This window comes from Pelophylax lessonae (assembly GCF_965119305.1).
Source record: "Pelophylax lessonae genome assembly, chromosome: 1".
Lineage (NCBI taxonomy): Eukaryota > Metazoa > Chordata > Amphibia > Anura > Ranidae > Pelophylax > Pelophylax lessonae.
In genome coordinates, this window is record NC_138768.1 from 580,057,631 (window position 1) to 580,072,352 (window position 14,722).

Here is a 14,722-nt window from a genome sequence, read left to right on the forward strand (position 1 = left end):
AGAGCAGGGCCCGTTACTCATTGCAGCAGATGTGCTGGACCAGGAAGTCAGGAGCTGAGGTCTCATCAAAAGGGTCTTCGAGAGATGTAAGAAATTGCCAGTTGATTTAAAGTTAATATCTGGGAATTAGTAAGGGTTAAAGCGGGGTTCCACCCAAAAGTAGAACTTCCACTTATTCGCTTCCTCCTCCCCTCTGGTGCCACATTTGGCACCTTTCAGGGGGGGAGGGGGGAATAGGTACCTGTTTTTTTGACAGGTACCCTTCCTCACTTCTGGGAGGTGGCGCTGTCCCTCTGAAGTTTGGCCCTCTCCTCCTTCCCCCGCTGCCAAGCCAAGCCAATCCGAATGCGCAGCGCGCTTTGCGCATACGCAGTAGGAGCCCGCCCGCGAAGCGGCAAGGCTTCATTGTTGGGTTCCCTGACTGGCAATGGTGGCAGCACCCGACGGAAACATCGGCTGCGGTGCCGACATCGCAGGGCTCCAGTACAGGTAAGTGGACTAATATTAAGAGTCAGCAGCTACAATATGTGTAGCTACTGAACTTTAATTTTTTCTTTTTTTGGGGGGGGGGGGGTGGAACTCCGCTTTAAATACTAGTTATGTCTAAGGAGGGAGAAAAAGAGGCTGTATTACTTACCCTGCCCCAAGTCTGGCAGGCTCCAACGCTCTTTTTCCTGAAGCCTCGCTCTTGTGCAATGCAGGGCTATTGCACGTGAAGGAGGCTGGAATGAAGCCATGGCTGGAGCACCTTAGAGAAAAGGCAGTGTCGGACTGGTAGCATGGATCTAAGGCACCTGCCACAGTGGGGCAAAAGGTGTTACACCTAAATTCTTGCACCCCTAGATCTAACGAGCAGTTAATACTTGAAGTGTGGGGGAGCCCACTGCAAGAGTAGATTTTTCTGGAGTTCAGCTGTAATTCTCCATCAAAAACTGAAATGTCAATCTTGGGTGTACTGTCCTTCAGATGGATTCACCATGCAGAAAAATCCAGGCCAAAAATGTGTTCAAACACATTCATGTTTATGCTAGGCCAATTTCAGGGGGTTGGACAAAATTATAAAAACAAGTATGGTAAAATAATGAAATTGTTATCTAATATGGTGTTGGACCGCCTTTGGCATCCAAGATAGCCTAAATTTTCCTGGGATTTAACATATATAGTCTTGGAAAGTGGGCAATGGAATCTGATACCACACTTAATGCAAAGATCCAGGCCACAATCCTGCGCAATGTTCTGTTGACGAATTCGGTCAGCTGACCATGTCGACTGCGCTTATGCTTATCAGATGCCGTTGCACCAGAAACTGTATATGCTGTCATAACTTTTGATACTGTACCCTATGACACTGCAAATAACAGAGACACCAGCTAAGTGGGCACCAACAATTTAATTTGACTTCTTTAAAAATCAATAAGCTCTGACATGAGTCTGTATAAAGCCCCGTACACACACGCAGATCGTCTTCATACAAACGTCTGCGGACGAAAGATCTGCCGATTGTATGCGTGTTAGTATGGTGCCTCCGACAGATGTCTGCACACAATCTGCGGACAAGAGTCTTTCTTGCAAACATGAAAATTTTTGTCTGCAGACACCAGAACGGACAATTGTTTGCCTGTCAGTACAGAAATCAGCCGACAGACCGCAGATTTGCAAGACTGGGCATGCTCAGAAAATAAAAAACACAGGGAAAGTTAACCATTACATGACATCACTTCTGCAGTCAGCTGAAGTCTGCAGACAAAATTCTTGTGCTGTCCTTGTGCTGTCTTTGCACTTTTCAACAGACACCGACATCCCGGGGAGAAAAGACGAACATTTGTATGACGACGATCTGCGTGTGTGTATGGGGCTTTATTAGCAGCACATGCAGTGAATGATGAAAGTGAGGCTTCCCATCTGTTAGCTAAAGCCCCGTACACACGATCAGATTATCAAACGATCTGTCGTCCGTTTTTTGTGGCATGCTAGTCTGATGTGGAAAGTAAAATGGTTATTTTCATACAAATTTTCCCATACGACAGAATTCTACTTCAGAAGTGATGTCGTGTTGGATTGCTTTGCATGTGTTCTTTTGTCTCTGAGCATGCCTAGTCTTGCTCTTAAGATTTTTTTCAGACGAAAACTATACTAATTAAATGAAAATCGGACGTCGTGTTGACGTACGATAAAAATTTTATAGCCTGCACATCCAGTTTTTGTCGTACGAAAATTTGTAATCGGCTGTCCAAAGCACTATACTAACAATCCGAAAATCAACAAATCGTTCTTCGCATGAAATTTCCCTTTCGATTTTCGTATCGGGTGTACGAGCCTTAAGTGTTTCATCACACAGCAGAAGCAAAAGAATGTGACATCACGTGAAACATGCCGTCACTTTCACACCTTCAAATTATGTAGTGTCTTCATATTTTTGGCTGACCCCTGAATGTTTTGTTTCCATTATTTGCTCATTTCTCTGGTTTCATTTTTAAGTCAATTGTTTTATTATCTGAATGCAGAAAAAAATTAAACATAAACCACAAATCCTTTATTTAAATTAAACATGGCTTATTCATATTTCTTTTTGTTACGATTTGGTATTAACATTATCAAGCAATACAGTAAACTTAGCAATGTTAAAGTTGTCACGCTGAGTATCATACACATTAAAACATGAAGGGGATATTGAAAAAATGTGCTCATGCTGAGAGCAGACAGTTTGTCTACACCGATTATACTTTTTTGAAGGGCAATGAAACCCCCTGAAATGTGAATTTATTATGCACAACTGTACAGTCATTATTTTGGTAAAAGAGTATTTCTTTTTTTTTTATTTTTCAGCCAAGTCAAGTTTAATAAATGTCCCTCACGCTGTATAATGTAATAAGAACATTGATTTGTAGTATTAAAAAACACGTAGCAGCAATGTAATTTGGGCCAATTAATGTTCTTAACAGACAAATATAATACCATACATAGGGACAAAAGTCAGCCAGTACCAAGTCATTAGTAATAAGCATTAATTAGCACAGCCTTTCCCAATCTTTTTAACAAGAAGGAACCCTTGCATCCACTTTCTGGTCTCAGGGAATCCCTGCTAAAAAATACTATTTACAGTACATGGTAAATTAGTGTCATTGGGAAGAATCTCCCTCAGTGGTGTCAAATGGAACTTATCGGAGAGGTAGAAATTGCTCAGGGAACCCCAACCAACCTCTGGAGGAACCCTAGGGTTCCACAAAACCCTGGTTGAGAAAGATTAAATTAGCACAACCAACATGTTCTATGGAACAGCTGGGCGTACGTTGAAGCAGAGCTGTCATAAGAGCTGTTCTAAGTTAAAGCAGAATCCTTTCTTGAAATAAAGATGTAACATGCTTGTGTAGTAATGCTGTAGAAGTATGTTAAGCCTTTTTAATATGGCTTTACTCCTCCAATGGTAAAGGAAATGTTGACCTGAAAGGCATTCTACACCTCAGGGAGACATAGGCCCATGTAGAAAATAATACTTTGATAAGAGAAACGCCAATCATGCATCAATCTTTGGGGATGGTGGTTATGGTATTCACTAAGACCTAATTAACAAGTTTTGAATCAGTGCATTATCTTAAGTGCTTCAACGCTCAAGATTCCCATTATACTCAATTCCAATTACATTTTCACATGAGATGTGTTCTTTGAAGCCTGCTGCTCAAAGCTCAAGCTTATTTGGGGGCAGAGTCAGGCATTTTGATCCCTATAGACTTAGGCCCCTTTCACACATACGGTCCGTTCAGTTCTTCAGTTCAGTCACATCAAAATGTATCAGTTTTCCATCCATTTTTCGTCAGCTGTTATCCGTTTTTCATCAGTTGTCATCTGTTTTTCATCCATTTTTCATCTGTTGTCATCCTTTTTTTGTCCGATCCGTTTTTTTAACGGATGAAAAATAGGGCATTCATCCGTTCAAAAAAAACGGACATTGACGGAAGCAGATGAAAACGGATGTTAACTGATGATCATCCGTTGTCATCAGTTTTTACATAGAGATACATTGATGTCCGTTTTTCATCCGTCAACGGGTGGATGAAAAACGGACAGCATGTGTGAAAAGGGCCTTAAATAGGAGTGCCTGAAAATGTGCATAATGTGCGTTTTTTGACAAATTCTTGCATCTTCTTATAATAACTAGCATTCCATTGGTCAAAACAAAAATGCTAAAAGATGAAAATGCCTGAGAAACACCTGTACAACACACATGAAAACAAAATGCATCAAAACCACTTGAAGAAGCTAGCCTATCTATGTTGGGAAGCTAGTGGTTTTCAGAATGGATTTGTGTAGGACTATGACTGCACAGTGTGAACAGCCACAATTGGTCTGATGCAATAAAACTAGGGGAAAATGACCAGCAGTCAGAATGCTTATTTGATTTTTTTACAATATAAATAGGTTGCTTTTTGGATACTCCATTTTTGGGCTTACGTTTCTCCTGTTTTTTGGGCTTAGGTTTACTTCTGTTTTTGTGAACAAAGATTTTTGTAAAAGATATCCAGACCAAGCTTACCTTGAAAATAATTCTAAAAATAATTTGTTTTACAGCAGGTCTGAGAACTACACACATAGTTGCATTTTCCTAGTTCTCTGCTGGCAGGTTATTAATGTTCTCATTCCATAGGGCAGCCTTTTTCAACCAAGGCGCCTTGGCAAAATGCCTAAAATTGCACCAAAATTTGTATACAAGCCAGCAGATGGATGAAACCTGCCTTTTAGTTACACAAAGCCACAGGTTTCCATTGTGCATCACTACGACCCTCTAGCTGGCAGCGTGCTAACAACCAATGACCCTCCCCTGCCCCTCTCTGTCTGCGTTGGGGGTCACATTAGCTGAATGATGGAGAAAAACATAGGGAGGAGTGAAACATTGGAATACTAGTCAGTACCAGCGTGCAAAAGTGTATTATGTTGATTGAAAAAATGGATGAGTCACAAGTTAGAAAATACATTTCCATTTTTTAGCTAGAAAATTAAAGTACACCGGTCATGAGAGATCTAAAGGAGCTACACTTGCTGGACTTCATCTGACAATGCTATTCAATCTGCTGTCTTGCTGATGCACTGAAAGCAACACTTAACTCTGCTATTTCAGATTCAGGGTCTAAGGACAAGTTTCCTTTAATGTAATGCCTTTTAAATTTGTTAGTTCTAGGTAAATCAGAAATAAACAACATTTTTATTAAGCTATATAGCAGTATGACAGATTTTTAGTCCTCTTGGGTATGTGAAAAAATGAGGTTTTAATGAAGCATTTGATTCATATTGAAAGTAACTGTTTGGGAGACATTCATTAAAATTGAAAGCAGTAAATTACAAAGCTCTATGTACCAAACAGGTGAACCAACAGTCATTAACCAGTTACAGAGAATTTCATACTCCGTTGTATTAACATGTGTACTACGGAACTCATTTATAAAAGAAAAAAACAAAAGTTTTTGAGGCATGAGCCTAATTGTATCTAAATGCTAAAACCAGTCCAAGCAGAAATGAAAACTATGGTAGAAAAGTTGTACCAGTGTTGAATATTGGTGGGTTGGGGAAACAATGACCTCTCCCTATTGTCACACAAGGATCTGTAGCAGTTTGACATTTATTATATATTTACAGTAGATCTAAACCCTCTTTGGACTACTTTTAATATGTCAACACTCATTGTGTCATAAACAATTGCCATTTTACTTCTTTAAGTAAAACACAATATCTTGCATCAGCGTCTGCTGTACATCATTGCTCTGGAATGGTTTACTGAGTGAGAACAGTGGATCATGCCTATGTAATGTGTGCTGGCATGGCCGCTTGTAGTTTTAACCAATACCAATGCCAAGAGTGTAAGTGAGAGACAGTTTTAATTCAATTTCATATTCCTTGACAAGGACTTTCATTAGTAGGAATACAGGAGTATGGTTTTCATGAAAGCTGTCCATTTACCACAATTGGAAAAAAAAAATGTTTAAATTACATAAACAAATTGTTAGTGAGTGTGTTTAGAACAGAGAACCCCATTTAAAATGGTGTAACTACACTGAGATCTAACCCTTCTACATAGATATGGCCTTATTTGTAAGGAACTATTGTGATGCTGCAGCCACCTGCACAAAAAAAAGTTACAATGGCCATTATTCCAGAACACATAGCTGACAAGTAATACTCCCCAAGGGGAGCAGCGGCAGCTCAAGTGAAAAGATACATCACTCTCCTATGTACCCAGTATTCTACCTGACAGACCAAAAAAAAAAAATGTTCTTATGGGAATAGTGTTGCCTTATACATCTAAAGACCCAATGATCAATATAATTTCACAAGTTACCAGAAAAGAAGAGTATAACATAATAAGACTATTTTGATAATGCAAAGTGCCGTAATGTTGTATAAAGGACGCTAACCCATAAAAACACAAGATTTCATTTTACTGTAGTCCTAATTAGAAATATGATTTTTGAATAGATGTCATGAATTATTTTGGACACACTCATTGCTGCTAATATTCACAAATATTAGTCTCTTGGAAATCACACATAATGCTTTTGAAACGAGCCTCCTTGTTACATGCAAGATGCCCATATTGGAAACAAGGCCTTGCTGTTAATAAAAGTCAAACCCAAGTGTAAATCCATCCTTCTGAAAATACATGGCACGTGATCAGCAAGGGTGGGGTCCTTTACCAATAATATTAACTGCATCATTGTCATTGCACTAATTATACATAAAGGTTATAGCAAATGAGATAGTCCATAACGACAAAACCACAGAGATGAATTAAGTAAAATGTGCTTGTTATTTCAACTTAATGGTAAAACAATATTGTAGTAACCGTGCTGCTTCATGTCTACTGCACAGCATATTGTGGCTTTTCTTTGCTCTGCTTCTTTCAAAAGGTATCCAATTCGCAATCTGAGCAGTCCGTAAACATTTTGCATAGTTTATATTCTTTATATGAAAACATTCTTGAATTAGGTTCTGATAAGGTTTGCGGTTTCCTCTTCTGTCCCCTAAGCAAACAAAGGCAGATATGTTAAAGCAAATCAATTACATTACAGCAATTGAGGGATATATGGGCAATCATATGGCATACAGACAGATGTTTTTTGAGATACTTGTACAAATGTATGTGTGTGTTAGCTTTACAGAAACGATAGCGAGAATGACTGTAGAATTATTTTATTAATTCGGCTTTATCATGGATTTTGCAATTATGCAGGTTCTCTTTAACCCTTGTTACTGGGAGCCTAGGCATAAGGTCAGATCCTAATATAGGAGTTTGAATGTCATTTTGTCCAGTTGTCTCCCTTCTCTCTTGTCCAGAGTTTATTGCTTGAGAGGTCAATAGGTCAGTGGCTAACTTGTCAAATATAGCTTCAGAGATATTTGAGACTTAACTAGACACGTGAACATATCTTTTATGTCAAGAATAGTGGGTTATCTATAATAAAGTTAGTATTTAAGTTACTTATTTAAGTAAATTAACTGTTTAATAGAGTGTAAAGAATTGTGTGTTGTGATATGTGTATATATGTATATATATATATATATATATATATACATACATAATATTGAAATTGATTATCCATTTGTAAGTTTGGTTACAGTTGTAAAAGAATGTATGTCACAAAGGTTATCTATTTTGACTGTAGAACAGGTCATTTCATACTATGGTGTATTTCGAGAATACTACTATATGTTTCTGTCAATCAAAGTAGTTCAAGTCTAAGTCAGCGTTTTGGTCATATACATATTAGGAATTATTACTAATATGGGCATCACACATTTAGCTTAAACTGTATTAGGTCATAACTGCATTATGAGTTTTGACGGTCTGAAACAGTATACAGTGTCCTGGAGCACAGATGGTAGGACATCACATACAGACACTGACACACCTCCTTCACACGGAATAACGACACATACATATTGAAACCTCATTTCATTGTTTTCTTTAGGCCTACACACTCAACCTAACTACAACAGCTGTTTCTCAGTCACCTTTTTGGAAGCAGAGTCAGCAGGACACAAACTTCTTATTTACTTACAATGTACTGAACTGTTATACTTTTTACATTGTATTTATGCTTGATGTGCCAAGTGTGTTTGAATAAAATCACACTTTGTTTAAGCCTGGCTAATGAACTATTTGAACACAACGCCTGAAAAGACGCTGCAGATATTTTTTAATATCAGCAACATTTTACAATGACATCATAAAGAATTTGAGGAGCGCGCCCCCCCCATAAAAATTAAAAGTCAGCAGCTACAAATACTGTAGCTACTGACTTTTATTATAAGGACACTTACCTGCCCAGGGATCCAGCAATGTCCTCCTCCAAGCTGATTCTTCAATCGGCTTCAGGTGCAGGCATCTTAGGTAGGGAAACTGGCACTTTACAACCGATTTCCTACTGCACGTGCGTAAGCCACACTGTACTTTGTGAGTGGTCCCACAGTCTTCTGAGACCTGCGATGTGTCCCAGAAGGCTGCGGGGGAAGGAAGAGGAGCCGAACTTCCACACAAATGGAGCAGTGGAGGGGGGCAGGATGCAAACTTTTGGGTGAAGTTCCGCTTTAAAGCTGAGCATCGTCTAAATACAAAACAGCATGTGTATTCTTACTTGAATTTTGCTGTAGTTTATGTATTTCTTCCAGATCTGTGCACTAATACAATGTATAACTTTACCTCTGTGCAGAAGTTTTCAACTGTATTAAAATGAGAAGTACTGCCAAAGCTTTTTTGTTCATACTTTTCATGTGGGTCAAAAGGAGTGCACTTATTTCTGCAATTCTGTGACCCAGATTTACCAACAGATCTCTGTCGGCTAACGTCACAGAACCACGCCAGGCTCTGGAAGGATCCCGACCATATTGACGGGATTCACCCAGATGCCTGACCCGTAGCTGGCTCAGCCTCTCAGCACATCACTGAGAGCCTGATCAAGCCACTCCTGTCACCTCCACAGTGTGGTGCTCTCTGCTCAGTGATGACCGAGAGCTGAGCAATCAGAGGTGATGTGATCACTCAGTTCTCAGTCTTAGAGCTGGTGGGGGACAGCTGCAGCATCTGACCAATGCTGCAGCCATATAGGCGAGGTTGAAGGTTTCTTTTAATGCTGCACTTCTCTTTTAAGCCACTGCTGCTTTCTCCTTGAGAAGGATCACTAGTCTTGTATTCACCATCCTGGAGTTTTCTGCTGGCAGTCTGTAGTGGGTGGACCTGCTTTGCCCCTCCCATATCTCTGTTTTCTTTACAGTCTATGTGCAGCACAATGATGATATAACCACTACTTTTAAAGTTAAAAGGAAAAATTACAATCCACATAATATAGGAAAGTGTTGGGCATGATAAACTGGAAATTAAATTTACAGACCAAGCCAGGATGGCAAGACAAACTTGTTTTTTTTTTGTTGTGAAGTAGAATTCATCTTTTTTTTGTTTTTGGCTCTGTCTCCGTTTCAGATTTTTATTGGATTTCCTATTTGATAAATCTGTTATCACAGACAGCAATGAGGGGAAATCTTTCTAACAGAGCCCCAGATAGCATTAAAAACCAGACTGGAGTTCTAATCTCTTTTCACTCATTCCAAAGCAAACATTTTTTTTTTTCTGAACGTGCACCCCCTTAAAGGCCAAGTTTGTCTTTTTTCCCCCGAAGTACCAATATACCATTAATGTACCTTGGTTGCAGAAAAAAATGGATTTTTGTAAGATCTTACCGTAAAATCCTTTTCTCTTAAGCTCATTGACAGACGTAGTCTTCTTGATTCTCAAGAGCTGGGTTATGTTGTCTCCGCAGGAGTAGGACTAGGCAGAAAGACAAAACGTTCTGGCTCCACCTTAGGGGCAGTCCCTGAGGGTATATCCTCCCTCTCTCTGCTACAGGGAATCAGTTCTGTTCTAAAGCAGTAACAGAGAATTTAACCCAACCCAACTCAATGATAGAGGGGCGGGTACTACCTCTGTCAATGAGCTTAAGAGAAAAGGATTTTACGGTAAGATCTTACAAAAATCCATTTTTCTCTATCGCTCATTGACAGACGTAGTCTTCTTGATTCTCAAGAGCTGGGACATCCAGAAGCAGTGCCACAAAATGAGGGGTGGGATTGACAGAATCAAAATCCAATCTAGAAGGCCCAACCGGAGCCAACCAGAAGTATCAAAGGACTCATCGAGTAAACAGATGAGACCTACCCCTCAAATCCTCGAGGTAGACCAACAGTCTCCTCAAACAGTGGCCTGCAGGAACCTTGCGGCCAGAAGAGGCATCTGACGATGCCATCACATAAACCTTATACAATATTGTAAAGGTATGAACCGACTACTAAACAGTCGCCTTGAAAACCTGAACCACTGACGTCTGATGGCGGAAGGTCCAGGAAACTCTAAGCGCCCGAGTAGAATGCGCCTTAACAGGGAACGGGGGATCCCGACCCTTAGATAAAATAAGCTTATACCACCGTCTGTCTGATCCATCTAAAGATGGTCGCAGCAGAACAGGCAACCCCTTCTTAGGGCCATCCGTGATCACAAACAGTGAATCCGTCTTACAAATTGAATCCGTAGTATTCAAGTATATCCTGATCGCCCGAACTACATCCAAGGAATGCCATGCAAATTCTCGAGGATGATTGGGCTAAGGACATAGGAAGGACAATACACTGTCCTTATTCAATGAAACTTTGAAACCACCTTAGAAGGAAGGATGGATTCGGATGAAGAACAACCTTATCCCTATGAACCACCAGATCTGGGGAACAACAGGATAATGCAGCCAGTTCTGACACCCTGCGTGCAGAAGTGATAGCCACCAAGAAGACCACCTTCTGGGATAAAGTAAGCAAGGGAATCTCCCTGATATTTTCAAAGGGAGGTGTCTGAAGAACCGACAGCACCAAATTAAGATCCCAGGATGGTAACGGCGCGTGCACTGGCAGAGCCAGGTGTCGCACCCCCTGGATGAAATTCCGCACCAAGGAATGAGTAGACAAAAGCTTCTGAAAGAAGATAGCAAATGCTGAAACCAGACCCTTGATAACACTCAAGGCCAGCTTCTGCTCAACTCCCTGTTGCAGAAAGCCAATATTCGGACTACCGAATAAAGATGTAGATAGAACCCAAGGGATTCACACCACACAATATAAGACTTCCATGTACGATGATAATCTTTCTGGAAGTCGCTTTCCTTGTTTTAACTAGAGTAGGAATAACTGAAGCTGACAATCCCTTGTCCTTCAGCACCTGGGTCTCAATAACCAGGCCGTTTAAAACCAGCGATCGTAAAGCAGGATGGAAGATCGGTCCCTGAGACAGTAGATCCTCCCTGAGAGGAAGTCTCCATGGGACGTCCGCCATCAGTCTGACCAAGTCGGCGTAACAAGCTCGACGAGGCCAGTCCGGAGCTGCCAGGATTACTGGAATTCCTTCCTCCTCTATCCTGCGAAGAAGTCTTGGCAGTAACCCAAGAGGAGGGAAGGCATACATTAGCTGGTATTGCCCCCACGGGGTGACCAGTGCGTCTGCGGTCTCTGCTAGAGGATCGCGGGAGCGAGCCACGAATCTCTGTACTTTTCTGTTGAATCGTGATGCCAACAGATCCACATCCGGGGTGCCCCAACGTAGGCACAACTGGTGGAAAACTTCTGGATGGAGGGACCATTCCCCCTGATCCGGAGTCTGACGGCTGAGATAATCTGCCTGCCAATTTTCCACCCCCGGAATGAACACCGCAGAGATAGCTGGAACAAATCGTTCCGCCCAGCGAAGAATGCAAGCCACTTCTTTGGCCGCTCGGACACTCTTGGTGCCCCCCTGGTGATTGACATAAGCCACGGCCGTGGCGTTGTCCAACTGGATCCGAACCGGGCTGCCCTGGAGCTGCTCGGTCCAGTGAATCAGACAAAGTCTGATCGCTCTCAGTTCCAATACATTTATCGGCAACCTGGATTCTTCCGGGAACCAAAGTCCCTGGACAGATAACTGACCGAGAATTCCTCCCCATCCGGATAGACTGGCATCCGTGGTCACTATCGTCCAATATATTGGCAGAAATGACTTTCCCTGGCTGAGCATCGGAGACCGAAGCCACCAGACCAGAGCTCTCTGGTCTGTTTGCTCAATCGGATCTGATTGTCCAGGGATTCCGGATTCCGATTCCATCTGAGAAGAATCTCTTGCTGAAGAATTCGGGTATGGGACTGGGCAAATGGGACTGCTTCGAAGGAAGCCACCATCAACCCCAGAACCCTCATGCAAGTCCGAAGGGAAGACCAGCTGTTGGATAGTAACAACTGGACTGCTGATTGAATCTTTCGGAGTTTCCCTACCGGAAGAAAAAACTCTTGTCCTGACTGTGTCTAGAATTAGACCCAGATATTCGAGCCTCTGGGTGGGAACCAGAAATGACTTTTGCTGGTTCACCAGCCACCCGAATTCCTGTAAAGAAATCATAGTAATTTCTATGTTTTGTAGCAAGGTCTGAGGAGACTCTGCATGAAGCAGAAGATCGTCTAGGTAACCTAGAATCGATATGCCTCTTTGGCGCAGAAGTGCCAACATTGGGGCCAACACCTTCGTGAAGACCCGCGGAGCCGTGGCGAGACCGAAAGGTAATGCCACAAACTGATAGTGGTTCTCTTCTACGGAAAAGCGTAGAAACTGCTGATGTCCTGCGAAAATGGGAATGTGAAGATATGCATCCTTGATGTCTATGGACGCTAGGACATCCCCTGGATGCAGAAAGGCTGCTACTGTGCGAATGGACTCCATTCTGAATCTTCTTATGTTGACAAAAGAATTGAGTGCCCTTAAGTCCAGAATTGGACGCACTTTGCCCTCTTTCCTGGGTATTGTAAATAGATTTGAATAAAACCCTAGAAACCGTTCTGTCCAAGGAACGTGGACTACCACTCCTTGTTGTAGTAAATCTGTGACTGCTCTCCGCAGATCTTCTAAACGATCTGGGGATAGTCGGATATTGGAAGGGAAGAATCGCGCCGGTGGGAGAGATCGAAACTCGATCTTGTACCCTGACCTTATGACTTCGCAAACCCATCTGTCCGGGATTCTGGAAAGCCATGGATCCGGGAACCGGCGAAGACGTCCCCCCACCCCAGTTATGGGTGGGGGCGCACCTTCAGGCTTTGGACGGCTTATCTTCAGGTCTAGAGGGGGCGGGCTTTTGCTTGCCCGACCAACGACCCCTGACGCCTCCTGCAGGAGCTTTGGAGGACTTAATTTTTTCACCTGCGGGACGAAAAAAACCTCTTGTGAGCAGAAAAAGAAGGCCCTCGTCTTTGACGAGTTCCTTTACCTTTAAAATTTTGCGGTAAAAAGGTGCTCTTTCCACCCGTGAGATCCTTAATGATCTCATCTAAGTTGGCTCCAAATAGACGCTCTCCTAAAAAGGGGATATTAGCCAATGCTTTTTGGAACCTTGGTCGGCTAACCAACCTTTTAGCCACAGTGTACGCCTGAGAACCACCGCTGAGACAGATGCTCGCGCCAATAATGAAGTGGCGTCTAACGCCGCATCACACACAAACTGTAACCCCTGTATCATTTGTTCCAACAAATCTGATACCGCCTGAGGGACCTCTTCTAAGTCCCGGCGTAACCACTAGGTCCATTCAGTTACAGCCTGCGAAAACAGACCAATAGCTATTATAGGTCTGAAAGCTGATCCAATCAAGGCAAACATGGTGCGAGACATAGCTTCTATCTTGCGATCCACTGGATCTTTAAAAGACAGAGCGTCTTCTAGAGGAATAACCGTGGCTTTATTCAATCTAGCAATTGGTGAATCCACCACAGGTGGTTCTGTCCATTTCTTAATGAGGGTTTCCTCAAACGGATAACGCCTGTTAATGCGTTTAGAAATAGTAGAAATGCGTTTTGGCAGACTCCATTCTTCTTTGATTGGATTGCCAAAACATTTGGGCAATGGAAAAACCTTCGCCACTTTGATGCGTTTTTTAGTCCCAAAAGGGATTTCAGTTACAGCTATTTCTGATGGAATACCCTGTAATCTTAAGGTTTCTTGAACAGATACAATGAGTGCGTTTACCAACGCTTCCTCTCTGGCTATGGCTGATGCCGAAACATCCTCCTCACTGTCTGAAAAGACAGTACACGAGACACCAATACCAGATGAAGTACCTGCAACTGCAGAAATAGGCTCAGAGTCTGAATCCGAGGTTTCAGATAATAAGGGGTTAGGCGGGGGTCGCTTACTTGCGCCCTGTCCCTGACAAGCCACTTCCACCCGGGACACAAAAGTTTCCATAATAGCGGACAATGATTCAATCGTCAGTGGGGTGCTGGAGGATCCCGCAGACCCCTCGAGGGGATCTGGAGGAGATACATGAGTGGCAGGGTCCATGTTAATTCAGGACACCTTTGCCAGAAAACACAAAAAAAACCTTTTTTTTTTAAATAAAAAAATACCTCTTTTTTTTTTTCTTTTTTAAAAATTTTTTTTTTTTTTTTTTTATGTGTCTCCCCTTAGCGCAATAGCGCCCCTCAGAGTACCTGCTTCTCGATCCCAAAGAGAGAGAGAGGGACCCCCAAGGCTCACCAACCGATGCAGTGAAGTTTCCAACCAACTGCAGTCAGCGTCTGTCTTACAGACTGGAAGGAGCTGTTGCTTTTTCCCGGGTAGAAGGACGTGGCTCCGCCCCCTGTGTACGCCTTCCGGCGTTCCCAGCTCTCCACGAGGTA

The 14,722-nt window shown here is 42.3% G+C and overlaps 1 protein-coding gene across 1 annotated transcript in view; it reads right to left on the reverse strand.

Moving 5' to 3' along the window:
- Nucleotides 1-6,638: 6,638 nt before the first annotated feature.
- SCARB2 (scavenger receptor class B member 2) overlaps nucleotides 6,639-14,722 on the reverse strand; it is a 99,992-nt gene continuing 91,908 nt past the window's right edge. Inside the window, exon 12 of the mRNA XM_082255543.1 lies at nucleotides 6,639-7,010. Within this exon, the coding sequence (XP_082111669.1) occupies nucleotides 6,972-7,010 (39 nt within the window). The 3' untranslated portion in view covers nucleotides 6,639-6,971. The remainder of the gene's footprint in view (nucleotides 7,011-14,722) is intronic.